Source organism: Pteropus vampyrus, unplaced genomic scaffold, assembly GCF_000151845.1.
Source record: "Pteropus vampyrus isolate Shadow unplaced genomic scaffold, Pvam_2.0 Scaffold113, whole genome shotgun sequence".
NCBI classification, from domain to species: domain Eukaryota; kingdom Metazoa; phylum Chordata; class Mammalia; order Chiroptera; family Pteropodidae; genus Pteropus; species Pteropus vampyrus.
The window spans coordinates 1875449-1890141 of record NW_011888894.1 but is presented as its reverse complement, the minus strand read 5'-3'; the positions used below and the strand labels follow the sequence as shown (position 1 = coordinate 1890141).

Here is a 14693-nt window from a genome sequence, read left to right as displayed (position 1 = left end):
GGGCCACCTAATAGCTTTTTACTATGAACAGATTAATTTTCTTAAACATCGCTTTACAAAACCGACATGGCTCTCACTGCCTACAGAATAAAGGCTCACTTTCAACAAAAGTTCCTGCCTCTCTTTTGATTCCGATCTCATCTCCTCCCTGCCGTAGCTGCACTGACCTGTAACAGCACGTCCCCGACACTCCAGGCCTGGAGTAACCTCTCTGCTCTCCCCACTAGCCAAACCACAACACCTGTTCCCAGAAGCTCTCTTCAGGGGCCTTTCTTCCCCAGTCTGGCTGACCATGGCTGGTGGCTCTTGACTAATGTGACTCCCGGGTCTCATTCCTGCAGATTCTGATTCAGGGGGTCGAGGTGGGGCTCAGTTATACTTTCAGAAGCCACAGGGGCTCACACTCGGCCTGGTGTGGAAACCACTTTGCCCTGGCACGCATGCTTATTTCTAGGCTGTTCCTTGTTTTGTTATCACTACGTACACCAACTCTTTGTATGCACTTTCAGCTTTTTATTAGCTGCATGTAAAACTGCTACAGGGTAGAGACCTCATCTTAGAGACTCTGGCTACTCTAAGGATCCAATTCAGTGCCTTGCCCTCCAGAAATTTTAAGTATTAAACTTGAATTCAAGAATTAAACTTGAATCCAGGAATTTTCAGACTTTGCTGGACCCAACAGTCACCTGAGGTGCTTGTTAAAAATGCAGGCCCCCAGGCTCCAGCCCCCTGTAGTTCTGCCTCAGTGACTCTGGGCAAGGGCCCTGGGACCTGGATTTTTCACTAGCTGAGTTTGAAGCAGGTATTCCTCACCCTGCTGTTTGGATCCTCCAACATGTCAGGTGCCAGGAGTCTCAGGGGTTTCTGGCATGCCTTGTGGAGGTAAATCCTCTTTCAATTGGTTGTTGAGCCACCCCCAGCCCCAGAACCCCCAGACACCACGGGACACTTACACACATGCTGGCTTGTCCTCCTGCACCAAAAACCTGCAGGTTCCGTGGAAGCAAAACTGACTGTGGGAATCCGGGCAGTCATTAAAATAAGACACCACAGCTGCGGCCATGGGCGGGTCTGCTAGGGAGAGAAAAGACATTTGGCTCAGATCCATGGCACAGGAGAACACGCCTGCCGGCCCCCACCAGTCAGGACGAGCGAAGCCCTGATGGCTGGATTTCTGGTCCCTCCTAGCATCCCCTCCGTAGTTCTCACTCACTTTCTACCGGAGACTCCTGCATTGGGTGCTTTCCAGCAGGACTTTATTTACTTATTTACCTTTGTAGGAAACAAAACCACCTCTGCAAAAGATTCCCTGAGTCAGAGATACCAGAGCAATTTTACTATTTAAAGCCTACTACTCCAAAGCGACCTAATTTTGCTTTCGCAAAGTGACAGTGACCATTTTTTAAAGATAGCTTTCACAAAAATCTGTTTTAAATGCAAGAAACCGGAAAAGAAGTACAAGAGAGTACTAGGTAACCATGAAACCGACGCTGAGGAGGAACAAGTAATGATGCAAGAAGATGCTCATGATATGTTATTGTATGTGAAATAGGTACATTTCCAGCATGATCTGGATAGTATGATGCTACTTAAGTGAACAAACAGAAATTTAGATATGAATAAGTCTGGGAAGGATATACATGAAAATGGTAGCAGGGCTTCTCTGGGGTGGGCATGGCATGACCATGTCATGAAGATGACTTAAGGCACAGAAGTCCACCTGGAGCAGCACAGACAGTACTGGGAAAGCTCCAAGGGGGAGGGAAAGAGAACGGAGCTGGGGGGCAGAGAGGAGTCCTATTCACAGCCCTGACACCTATAACTCTCAAGAGCTGGGAGGTCAACAAACCGCTCAGGGTTTTTCTTCCTTGGCTTTCAGACAGAAATAGAAATAGCCAGCCGGGATCACTGGAAAGAACAACACACAAACAGGTCTGCTGACCAGCACAAAAGGCATCACTTTGGATTTATTAAATTAGACTCCAATAGCCTTGTTTTGTCCAAATAACACTTGAGACACAGTAGGTAGCTATTTCAAGTTAGTACGACAGATACAGTTTCTATTGCTTCTTCCCAAAGGTTTTCTTATGTTTGTTTTGGGTATTTGGGGAGTGGGTCTTTCTCAATTATCTTTTGGAAAAAAACATGTTTTTGGAGTTTTAACTTTTTGAGAAAAGGCAGACCATTTCATATCGTGGGGTTCTAGACCACCAATGAATATTAAACTCACATTGCTGCTTCGCTATTCCTGAATTACTTCTAGAAGTGTCATAAGTTTGGAAATCTCATAATCCTAGTGGAAAAAGCAGAGCTAAAAATACGATAAAATCTTTGATGCGGAAGGCAAGAGAGCACTTAGTGGTTATGACCATGGACTTCGGAGGCAGACAGACATGGGTTTGAATCTTCCCTCTGCCACCTGGAGGAAGTACTTGAGCTTTTCCGGCCTGCTTCCACCTCTACAAGACAGGAAATCTATCTGCCTCATGGGTGGCTCTGAGGCTGAATAAGGCAAAACTTGATCAGTACTGTACTCAATAAACTGCTTCTTACATTTCACTCAGCTGTCCGTGCTGCTATTACTATCACGGATAATCCAAGATGCTAACGAATTCTCACATGTGATAAGACCATCATAGTATATAGTCTTCCTCTCCCTCCGTAAATTCAGTGCAGTGTGACTAAAAGTCCAAGTGTCTCCTTTAGCTCGTAATAGCGACTTTCACATGTGGCGACCAACAGGAAGCCCAAAGCCAGGTGGAGATGTCCACGTAGGGCTGCTGGCCGGCCTTCCTCCTGGTGACAGCGTATTCCTATCTGGCAGCAGCTTCCAAGACATGGGGTCCAACTGCCTTGGTTGATTAGTTACCTGTGAGTCCAGGCCTGGGTGGTTAATGAACAGGCTTGGTTATTTATTCACTGACAGTGAACGCTGGAAGGGTCCGCTGTAGTTCACATAACTGGCTCCTCTGTGCTCACTAAAGCTGTCAAGGAGTGAGCGTGGTAAGATGAAGGAGCTGGAGACTAGTGGATCTAATTTGATTTAGACCTTGAAAAAGGCTTTTGATAAGCTCCACAAAAGGCTATTTAGACAACTACCTCCAAGCAGTTAGAGGGAGTCCCTTGTCAGGGCTTAGAGCAGGGCTCCTCAAAGTGTGGTCTGTAGACCAGCAGCTTCACACCCCTGGAAGCTTGTTAGGAAGCCAAGTTCATGGGCCTCGCACCGGACCTACTGAATTAGGATCTTTGGGGTGGGGCCCGGAAATCTGTGTGACACGCTTTCCAGGCGATTTTTTAAAAGTCAGTTTTATTGAGACAGATTTCATATATAGTACCATTGGCCCTCCAGACAGTTCGCTAATTTTTGAGATTCAGGCTTATATTACACAGGAAACAAAAGGTAGAGACAGAAGTCCCAGAGGGATCCCTTTTGGAGCTGATCATCTTCTAGCTCTTCAAATTCCTCTGTGACATTAAAGCCTGAAATATGCTGAGGTTCTTTTGTGGTAGCTGAGTCGGGTCAACAGCAATACACTGACAGAAAAACTCTGGGATCTGTCTTTTGTGAACACTATTGTACAAGACTGGTGAGGGATAGACTCAATGTCATGGTCTCATGTATTCATAGATATTTTGCCTCTTCTCATAAATGACTTGAAGAGGCTTTATAGAAACGGGTACCATAAAAAGAGGATGCAAATGGAAAAGGTGTGTGTGTGTATGTGTGTGTGTGTGCGTGTGTGTGTGTATAAGGGAGAGTGGGGAGTGGGGTGATGGGTGGGGAGGGAGAAGAGACATGCACAAACAGGAAGTGATAAAGAGAAGGAGAATGAGGGACAGAAATACAGAAGGAGAGAGGAAGAGAGATGGAGAGAGGCAGAGAAGGGGAGGGAGAAGTGAGAGGATGAAACACAGAGAGACAGAGACAGACAACGAGAGAGGGATGGAGAGATCTGGGCAAAGGAAAATAAAGGTAGCGATAGAAAAGAACAAAGAAGTCAGGTATCAGGTTATAAACGAAGACATGCTTCAGAAAGTCACGTGTGTGTGCTGAAGCTGAGTGGCAAATCCAGCTCTACGCTCCCTTGCAGTCTAAGCAAGAATGCACACAGTTCGTTAGATAGGCTCTTAAAGGTGTTTGTCTCAGATACCACTAGAATCAGCAAAGAAAACTCGCACTGTAGCATGGTCAGGCCAGACAGACAAGACCATTCCTACTGATGTTCCCAGGAGCTTCACCAAAGGGACTCTGGGGAAGGCTGAGGAGGGGAGAAGTGGGGTCACCACTTTCTGACTGTGCACTGTGTGCCAGGTGCTATTCTGATAGCACCTCACAAATCCAGGCAGAGTAGGTGGTCACGACAGGTGGAGGATTTGCTCATTAACTTAGTTAAAAATGACCTTTACAAGGAAACCCCGAAATTCCCAGCATCTTCTCAGAGAATGAGTCTTTCAGCCTCTGTCTCTTCTCCCCTCCCGACTCTCCCTATTCTTTATCTTCTTCCACTCTTTCCCTTCCCCCTCTTAATTTTTCTTTCTTCTTTCTGAAAACTTAAGGAAATATCAAGTGAAGGAAGGAAAAACCTAGACACTTAAAATGGGGGAAAAAACTCCCCTCACTTAGAAAAGGAAGGCAGTGAAAATCAACTGGGAAACTCCAAGGAGGCCCCCGAAAAGTCCAGGCAGAGGGAAGAAGGCCGGCCCCACTCGCCAGGGCTCTAGACCCTGCACTCATCTCCTCCAGGCACTGAGTCTGATTAGCACACGGGGCTGATTGGAAAATCACATGTTCCGATTTTCAGAACAGGCCTCATATGGAGCCCATCGGCTGCTGCAGTTGCAGAGCTGCTCAGTTCCTGTGGCTATGACGAGAGTCCTCTCCAACATTTTACGAGAGTCCTCTCCAACATGTTAATCAAATGCACGTCTTGCAGACACACCACTGTTCTCCAGGGAAGCTGTGAACGCTTTGCCCAGAGACCACAGACCCACTAATAGGGCCTGGAGCCCAGCTTCGCTCATGGGGAAGAGGGTCTGGAATGGCGATCGAGGGGCACGGAAGTCATGGATTCAATTCACAGAGGGGCCTCTCCAGTTCAGAAGGGCCAGGGAGGTGGTCATCTAGACAGCTACTTCTGACAGCCTTGCTCTCTGGGGAGCAGCATCCACACCGCCAAGTATAGTCACCCCCTTTTAAAAGCGGCCCTAATTGTACTTTCTGCTGGGCTGATGGATGGGAGCCAGCTGAGGCCGCAGCTCCTCACTCTCTCCTCCAAATGTCAGAAGTTGCGAACACGACCGCCTGTTATGGAGCTTACATCATTTATAGCCATTTCATTACTTCCTCAAATATTATAGCTAACAATCTAATAATGATGCCTGGATTTTTAGTAGAAACTTTCAGCCAAGGTTTTTGACCTGGGACTCAATATTTTCTCTTTAGACACTACAATGGCGAAGCCAGCTAATGCTTCTGGAATGTCTAGGAGAAAAGGCAGAGGATTAGTCTAATAAAGATGGGAGTCGGCAAGCAGCCCCTGGCGACACTAGGGAGTGTATATATCTGGTATCTGCACTCTGATGGTCCCAGATGGCAAGGCCTCCATTCTACCACAGGGCCAGGATAGAGTCACACATGATTCTGGGCTCAGTTCGGGATGGGGAAAGCTGGCTGCAGGCCATCAGTGGCCCATTTTACAAGGATGGAACTCCAAGCTCACATGTGACAATACATGAATTTCCACAATCAGCCAGCGTGTGAAGGAAAGGCTGATACAGAGGCTTACACCCAGGGTAGTGGAAGTGTTAAGCCAGGACTTAGAGAAATCGATGGTATAGAAGACAGGTACCTCCCCAGACAGAGATTGGTGAGCAGAGGCCCTGGTGCCCAGGCATCTGGGGAGTGAAAATAAGAACTCTGAGAAGTTTTAAAAGTGATCCTGAAGGGGAAGAGCATTGTCAGCATCGAGTGTGGCAATACTACTGACCTTTACCACAGAGGAAGGTCCGTCAACTTAGCTAATCGATAAGAGCATTCCCGAGGCCGTGTGAGTGGGCAGAGACAAGGAGGCAGTTTTCAATGAGCAATGGAAGTTGACAGAGTACAGAAAAGTCATCCCAGTTATTCATAGCAGGACTAGGAAATTCATCCTATTCTCAAGGGGTACTGACTGATGACAGGAACTCAGTCTTACTGTTTTGGGGATGTGTATAGTAGTAGGATAAGATAAATATGATCACTCAACTCATTCAATATTAAAACCAAGAACAGTGAATAAAAGCAATTTGAAAAGTTTGGCTTCACAGTACCATCATTTAAGAGAGAAGGGATGTTTATTTTAGTTAAACGATGAAAGAGAAGAGTAGCTTTAAGTAGTACTCTAATTCCTCCTTCCATCCTACCTGATGGGGCTGGGGTGAGGAAGGTAGTACCATTTTAGTTACTACCATCTTCTACCCCCAAATTTTCAATTTCCTGAGAGTAACTGCTATACTTCAAAGATATCTATTTTTCCTATAACTTAGTACCTGTACCTGGAGTTACTAACTCTTCAGCAATCTTTTCCAACACTGGCTAATTTTGGCCCTATTTGTCCTTTACCTTTCCCTGATCTTAAACTGGCTTTAGACTCTACCGACCCCTCCACCTCCACTTAAGGGCATTATCTCACTAAAATTCTAACCACCCTGTAGGGTAAGCATTACTAGTCTCTATTTTTTAGGGCGAGGAAACAAAACCAAAGCTTAAATAACCTTGCCAACAAATACATAGCTAGAAAGTACTAAAAGTGGGATTTTTTTTTTCTCAGTTATTTGATTTTAAGAGAATAAAGAGCTGTAGAAAATTAAGACACTGTTCAAGTCCAGAAAGACAAATGATGGGAAAGCACATAATCAAAGTCTACAAATCACGTGGCAGTGAGGAAGGGGAACACTAATTAGGCAGCTTCTGATAATCAAAGGGGCACTTTTAGGAGAAACGAGGAAGTATTACTTTATTTGGGGGAGCAGTAGGGAACTATATGTATGGAACTTATTATTCCCATAAGGGAGCACTGGCTGCAAAACATAGATGACAAAGAGATTTCTATATGTCTACAGATGATGGTTAATTGAGGAGTAGCTGGAAACAGGGTAAGAGCTGGTTCACAGGATGGTACTCGGCCACCACACAAAGTACACCCCAGCAGAGTCCCAACCTCTGGGCTACATGGCACTCATGCCCAAGAGACTGGGAGCCTCTGGCTCACAGCAGAGCTAAAACGGACTCCTGAATTGCTTTTGCAACATTAAAATGAGATGCTGGGGGAACCTCAGGGAACATTTGAGTTAACTTCATTTCCTCTGGTCATTTCTCTTTGGATAAATACAAGGAGCATCAGAAGTTAGAGAATCAAGTTGAAAGAAGATATTGGTAAAGAAGCAGACAAAATATTTTCTACTTTCCTACAAAGGCATTGGTTATTAATGACAGTGTGTGTGTGTGATGGGAAAAGTTACATAATCAAAGAAAAAAATCGCCGGTTGTATATGACCCCAATGGGGATTATCTTGCTTGTGCTTATTTGGAAAGCAAAGGCAGAATTTGCTTCACTTTTGATATTCTTCTCCCTGTTGGGCTAGAAAAAGATATCAGATAACATGAACATAGAAATACTTTACTAGGTTCATATTCCACCTAAGGTCATGGGCTCAGTGTGGATTTTCTGAGGTTGGGCTATGATGATGTTGATGATGATCATAACACTATTATTATTAATAGTAGAATCGTCTGCTAACTGCAAGCACTATGCCCAGAATTTTGCACAGAGAATTCCACTTAATCCTCATAAAAATCCCAGTCTTATAGATCAGGAACTTGAAGCTGAGGGAGGTTTAGGCTGGTCAATGTTGCTAAGTTAGTAAATGGCAGAGCTGAAACCAGAACTCATTGTTGGCTGTCTCTAAAGCTCTGACTCTTTCTAATACACTACATTGTCACTTCAGAGTGTGTGTGTGTGTGTGTGAATATGAATGTAAATGAATGAGTTGAGGGTTAAGAAATCCTTATGGACACCTGCCATAGTTAAGACAACTCTTTCATTTGAAGAGTAAACAAATTAAAAATTACCGTGAAATTCTCAGGACTCCTAGAATTAAAAGAGCTAAAATTCCCAAGGCAATAATGTCTAATTAGCAAAGAGACTTTAGGAATCTAAAATAAAATCTCAGTGAAATAATGTGAAGTTTGTGCTAAAACCAGAGCCTGGGTGTGTTTATCCAAAGATGCACAGCGTACATATTTCAACTTGGCCTCTTAGCTGCACCCAGCTCCCACCAGGAACACGACCTCCTCCCTCAAAGGGCAAGAAGGAGGGAGAAGCATGTGTGAGATGCCCCAAGTAGCCCCCACACTGCATTCTAGTTCTACCACGGGGTTAAAATGAAATGGACATAGCAGGGCAATGCAGCAGACCCAGATGATTACCTCCTCTCCCCTGTGTTCCTCCTCCCCTCACAAACCCATCCTCCAGGCCCTAGGTTGACCCTTCTTTCTCTGCCTTGCTCTTAGTAATTTTAAGCAAAAAACCAATTAAGAAAATTGCAGGTCAGGATTTTGCTTTGAAGACTGAAAGTCAAATCTCCTCTCTTTTATTATTTAATGATTTGATTTCAAAGAGACAGATCATTTCTTTCTTTCATATCTTCAAACCAGAAGGCCCCTTATTCTAATTACATCCTCTTGGGTGTCAACCAGCATTTTGAAAATAATTCACTTCAAATTTCCATTTGCAAAGTAAACAAGGATATCTATGGCTCTCATCAGCCAGTTCCGAACCAGAATGTGAACGGCTCTGGGAACTATAGCCAAGTTCTGCAGGATGGGGAATTCTGTTTTGGCTTTGTTAGGAGGAACAGACCCGTTTGAGCCCAGGGCTACTCAGCTTTGCAGACTGTGTGTGTCTCTTTTCTCCTCTTTATTAATGTCAAAATTGTTAGGCAAAGTGGTTGGCATGAAACCCTCAATTTACCCTTAGGAAGAAAAGCTTCCTCTTGTTGAGTCTTTGAACCCTAATCCCTTCAAACCGTCTACACTAAGTACATGTAAGCACTACTGAGATGATCGTTTTTCTGAAACATTCTATGCCCTCAGGACTTTTTCATTTATGGTCTGCAGGTGCAGTCTGGGTGGATGAAGGATACTCTTCATCTTAAGTGAGAAAACTGAGGCATTCCGAGGTAAATTTATGGCAAAATTCAACAGCCTTAAAATCATCGATGTGAATTTTGTGGCCAGAACTTTGTCCCATGACAAAAATGGGACTCTTTTTTTTTTTTTCATCTAAGTTTCATAGCGATGATTTTTGGTTGCCCTTAGATAAAAGCCCTTCAATCAAGATTCTCTTCCAGAGGAAATACACTGAGATATTGAGTGTAATAGGGTTGTAGGCAGTCATTTCCTCTTTCATAATTTTACAAATTTTATAAAATGAACATTTTAGAGTTCGAAAACAAACATTACTTAAAATTAAAACCACACGACATTCTAAACATAACTGAAGTTTAAACAATTTTTATTTTTTATTGTTTTATTCACACATAGAACTACTATATCATATAAGTCTGGCCTTTTAGGAATCTAGGTTTAAATCTGCGTAAGTTAAATCATGTTACTGTCTTGTCTTTGTTGTAACCATGATGGTGCAAGAAATTACTGGCCATATGAAAAGTCTTACAAGGACATTCTTGAGGAATTTCAATGACTGTCTCTATGCCTAAGAAATGGGAGAAGATATTGGATAATCTCTAATTTGTGTCTTCCAGACTGAAGCTGACACTGTATCTGTGAAATGACAGCAGGGAACTGTAAGAAGCAGCTGCAAGGAGATAAAAAAATATGGCAACCAATTTTAAATTCACGATGGACCAATGAGCAACAGATTGGATATTACAGTAAATCAAATCAGTGAAATGAAAAAAAAAAAAGACCTGGGAAATTTCTCCCAGAACTCAGAAGGACACAAAGACAAAAATAATGAGAAGAAAGAAATCTGAAAAACAAAACTAAATGATCCAAATACAGATAACAATATTTCCAAAAGAAGAAAAGAAAGCAAACTAAGGTTGACATCTATTAAATATTTCTCTTATCAATAAAATAAAGAGAACTTTCTGAAGCTGAAAAGATTTGTTCTTAAGATTGAAAGTATTAACTTGCAATGTAACTTGACAAGTTTTCATTACAAAGAAAAAAATCTTACAAGCATTCAGGTGAAAATAAAAACGGGCTACTCGCAAAGGAATATAGTGAGGCTACCTTTAGGTTTCTTATCAACTACAAGGCAGAAGTCTGTGGTGGGAGGTCTAGGATAATGATCTGCTTTGTCAAGTATGATTGATGGGGAGTTAAGGTAGGTTCCATCAGAGACTGTGTGGCCCTGTTCAACGTTTTGATAAAGATAGAAAAGAAAAAGTTTAAACATACTGGCTTTCAGTAGCTGAGACATCTGTTTGGTAGAAGCAGAAGACAGAGCAAGTACAGCACAGGGTTTCATCTTTGGGTTAGAAGAATTTTTTTCCCCTTCCCTTGTTTGCCAGACACCCACGCCACGTCAAGAATAAGAGCTCACTGAGTTCATCACTCAGTGTGGCCCTGCCTGCCGTCTTTTCCTGGGATGTCGGTGGAACCCAGGTAGGCCTCCCCTGTCCCAGTGCCACATGCGTGGTCTGCCCTCACCCCCATACCCTGGTCTTCCAAAGTTGGGCTGTCAACGTGTTCCTGCTTATGACAATCCCCTCAGTTTCCGGAGGGGTGATTGCTGCACTGGGGCAGGATGGATTCCATCTGTACACTCAGTGGCAGAAATTCTTCAGAGCTCCTAGTACTGATGTAAGATTAGAAATAGTTTCATATTCCACTGATCACTGATTTCAATGAATGTCCAAGGGCAGATGGCAGAAAGAATTGAAATTGGCATGCTCAAGTCTCCCTTCATGTTCCCAGAAAAATCCCATTTTCCTATAGACATTTTCTATATTATGTGTACACAGGGTGACCAATATAACAATACCTCACCACTCCCACCAACCGTTTAAAACATCTCCTGGATGCTATTTTAAACATGAGTGCATTCTCACTTCTCCTCGTGGGGATCCCCAACAAGCGTCAGCAGTTTTTTTTGCATGCTCGAAGAGCAGCCTGGTTTCCCTGGCGGATGTCTGAGTCTTACCTGGCAATACTCCCCAGGGCTGCATCCTCACCCCTCTCTCCACAGTTTGCTGGGATTCTCAAACAGAAAACTCAGTGCCCACATTCCTGCCCCTTCCATGATCTAAAGGCTTTGCCTTGTAAAAAGTTAGGAATTCCTGGTTTAAACCCCACAGGCTAAGTGTAAAGCAACCACATCAGAACTTTGTTCTTAAAAGGAGAATATTAGAGGATTCCCAAAACATGAAGGTCATTCTATCTCTTAATAGTTTCTCTAAGCCATATTGGTTCAGGAACAAAGACCTTATATTTTAATGACCATTGCTTTTCCATCAAAAGTAAAATAATATAAATGAAGCCCTAAAGAAATTCCTGCCTGTTAGTTTGAATTATGTCTTTGGAAGCCACACAGAATAAGTGTCCTTCTTCTATACAACAGCCCTTTCATATATCTGTATTCAGCCATCAAATCTGGGTCTCTGTGGAGATAACCTCCCTTTAACAGCCAGTGTGCAAGATGGAGCCCAGAGATCCCCTAGTATCTGTGGCCTTGTAAAGTCTCCTCCCACATAGTCTCAGTGTTGGTCTGTGTGACTAATAGAATATGGATGGTATGTGACTTCAGAGGCTAGGTCTCAAAAGGCACTGTAACTTCTGCCTTGCTTGCTCCCTTTCTCTCAGATTACTGACTGGGGGAAGCTAGCCATCAGGTCATCGGGACACTCAATGGAGAGGTCCATGTGACAAGAAGCTGAGGCCTTTAGCCCAAACTTATGTGAGTGAGCCATTATCTGGCCCCCAGTCAAGCCTTCAGAGGACACTGCAGCCCCAGGTGACATCTTGACAGCAATCTCTACGACAGACCCTGAACCAGAACCTCCCAGCCAAACTCCTTCTGGAATAATTCCTGACTCAGAACCTATGTGAGATAAATGCTTAATTTAAGCTGCTAAATTTTGGAGTAATTTGTTACATCACAGTAAATAACAAATATACACTCCAAGTTCCTATAAATGCTCTTTAAGTGAAAAAGTCTGCAAACTTTTTATCTTAGATATTTTTAGTGACCCTCTTAAAATAGTCCACTAGAGAGTAACAATGACAACACCAATAACAAAAACATTTACCAAATACTTTGGGCGTTGGCCTCTGTGCTAAGATTTTACATGCACCATCTAAATTCTTGTAAAAGCCCCATGAATAGTTCTATTAATGTCCCCATTTGACAGATGAGGAATATGGGTTTAGAGAGGTTTAGGGCCTTGCCCAAAGGCATAGCACTAGAAAGAGGCAGAAGGAAATCCAAAAATGAGCAGTGTGACCCCAGAGCCCACACTCTGAAGCTCTGGGCTATGGGAACAGAGTATAGTAGGAATGCCATCTTCCATGATCTGATTTCTACACTAATGTAACTTAGTTCTCCATCAATTTTGCTAGCAGTCCTGGAATGCTGTTGGGTTGTTTTAAACTTGTGGTCAACTAAGGCCTCTAGCTATTCTACATATAAACTAGGAACTTTGGTCTCGTATTCTTCCTAATTAAACCATTATTCTTAACCTAAATACTGTTAATGTACCATTATTCAATTTAATCTGGTTGGTTGGTTTCGACCCACCATTCTAGCTCAATACTTTCTCCCTACCTTTTGAGTCTTTATTCTACCATCCGACACTTCAGCTATTATTCTGGGCTTTGTGTCACCTCTCGATTTGATAAATTTGCTTTATATGCCTATTTTCAATTTGCTTGTAAAATCCTCAAAGGAAAGGAGGACAAATCTTGCTGGGACACTCTACAGATCCCTTCCCAGGTCGATATGAATACATTAGTGAACATTTTCTGGGGATGCTCTGGTTAAAAACTTCCTGCCCATCCCAAAAGCTTATAGGTGGACCCATGTAGGGTATGCCTGGGGATCCATTTATTTTAGGTCACTGTTATTGTTTCATCTCACTGACCAGTACCACTTTTAACTCACATTTCTCCATTTTGTTTTACTGAATACTTTGATTTTGTCATGTGCCTTGCTGCAATCAAATTGTATTATCTTGATAGCATGCCCTGGCATCATTTCCTATAATGCTAAAAAGAAATAAAGTTAGTCTGCTGTGACTCATTTTGATGGATTTATTTGGGGTCCCAAGTATTCACTCTCTATCTGCTGTAATAATTTGGTCTAGAGTTTTCCTGGGAGTATCATTAAGTTTTATCTCTACTCTAAAGAATCTTCAGGTGTTTTTACTTAAAGTCAGAAACATATTTGTCTTTTTCCATTTTTTTACATTTGCTACTATTTCTTAAGAATTACCAACAAAGATGGAAAGAGTTTTGCTGCAAGTTTCTTTTGTCTACTGAGTTGTAATTCATCTGCACGCTTGAAAATAAATTCATTTATGGCATTAGGTGGTCTTTTACTAGGATCATCATTTACTATTCCTCATTTACTATGTTTTACTTCCTCTAGTTTGAAGATCCTTCTTGATGGAAAATATAAAAGCAAAATTATAGTAGTAATCTTTTCTTGGTTCTTCACTAATGTTCACCATCTGCTCCAAGGAATGGACTTATTCCTTCCTTTTTTACTTGTCTGTTTCCGAATATAGTTTTAAAAAGCCGTGTGTGTGTGTGTGTGTGTGTGTGGCCAATAGCCATGCGGGCAATCCTTAGTTGCTTCTGTCCTTCAGTTTTCTTGACATTCTCTAAACACCTGCCAGCCCCCAGAGTAACACCTGCCACCCAGGAGGCACCAACATGCTTGTATACTCAACAAAGTGCCATTTGGTACTGTTGTCATACTTCTTGGGACATGTTTTCCTTCTGTTCTTCTCTGCACAGCTTATCAAATTGAATACAAGAGAACTCCCTCTCAAGACACACTTGTGTCTTCTTTAAATTTTGTTCCTTGTCTTTCTCACGTACCCTCCGACTATAAACTTGGAACCCTTACGAGCCTTCCAACCTCCCCAGGTCAGAGTCCTTTTTAGAATCCTACACGTGGGATCACATCCGGTTTTTCTCTGAATTTTTGTACATTCTGCTTTTCTGAAGTTGAACTATGCCTAGTGTTTCCTTCTTTCACCGTTACAAACTTTAAAATGACACATACAGATAACAACCTGTTATCCTTTCTGAGCGAGACTGCATTCAAAGATGCAAACTGAAAAAAAAAAAAAGATGCAGGTGTCTCTGTCATCTTCTCTACCTTCTGAGAAATAGGACAGCCAACATGTATGTAAAGAATTTTTTAGTTGTTCAATTTGTGGCATGCTAAGATTCCCAGAAAATGTACCAATCTGACATTTGCTGTCAAACCACATTCTATCCTTATGACTACTCAGTAATCAGGACCCAGGCAGTATTAATTACTTGGATAAACCATCTATCCATAGAATTGATCTATGATAATACTACTGTTGATATTCCCTCTTTTTCATCTTGAATCAAACATCCACGTCTCTTTTTAACTTGTGCTCAGCAATTTGAGGCTGCCTGACAAACATTTCTC

General features: G+C 42.5%; 1 protein-coding gene across 3 annotated transcripts in view; it reads right to left on the bottom strand.

Annotated features, from left to right (window-relative positions):
• Positions 1-14693, bottom strand: part of TGFA (transforming growth factor alpha) — a 96117-nt gene that overhangs the window by 19580 nt on the left and 61844 nt on the right. Inside the window, exons 1-2 of one of the 3 annotated variants that reach the window (XM_011365562.2) lie at positions 4944-4948; positions 954-1097 (exon numbers count right to left, since the gene is read on the bottom strand). In XM_011365562.2, the coding sequence (XP_011363864.1) occupies positions 954-1093 (140 nt within the window). In that variant the 5' untranslated portion in view covers positions 1094-1097; positions 4944-4948. Of the gene's footprint in view, positions 1-953; positions 1098-4943; positions 4949-14693 lie in introns of those variants that run through there. The other 2 variants (XM_011365561.2, XM_023533839.1) reach the window with 2 other exon arrangements.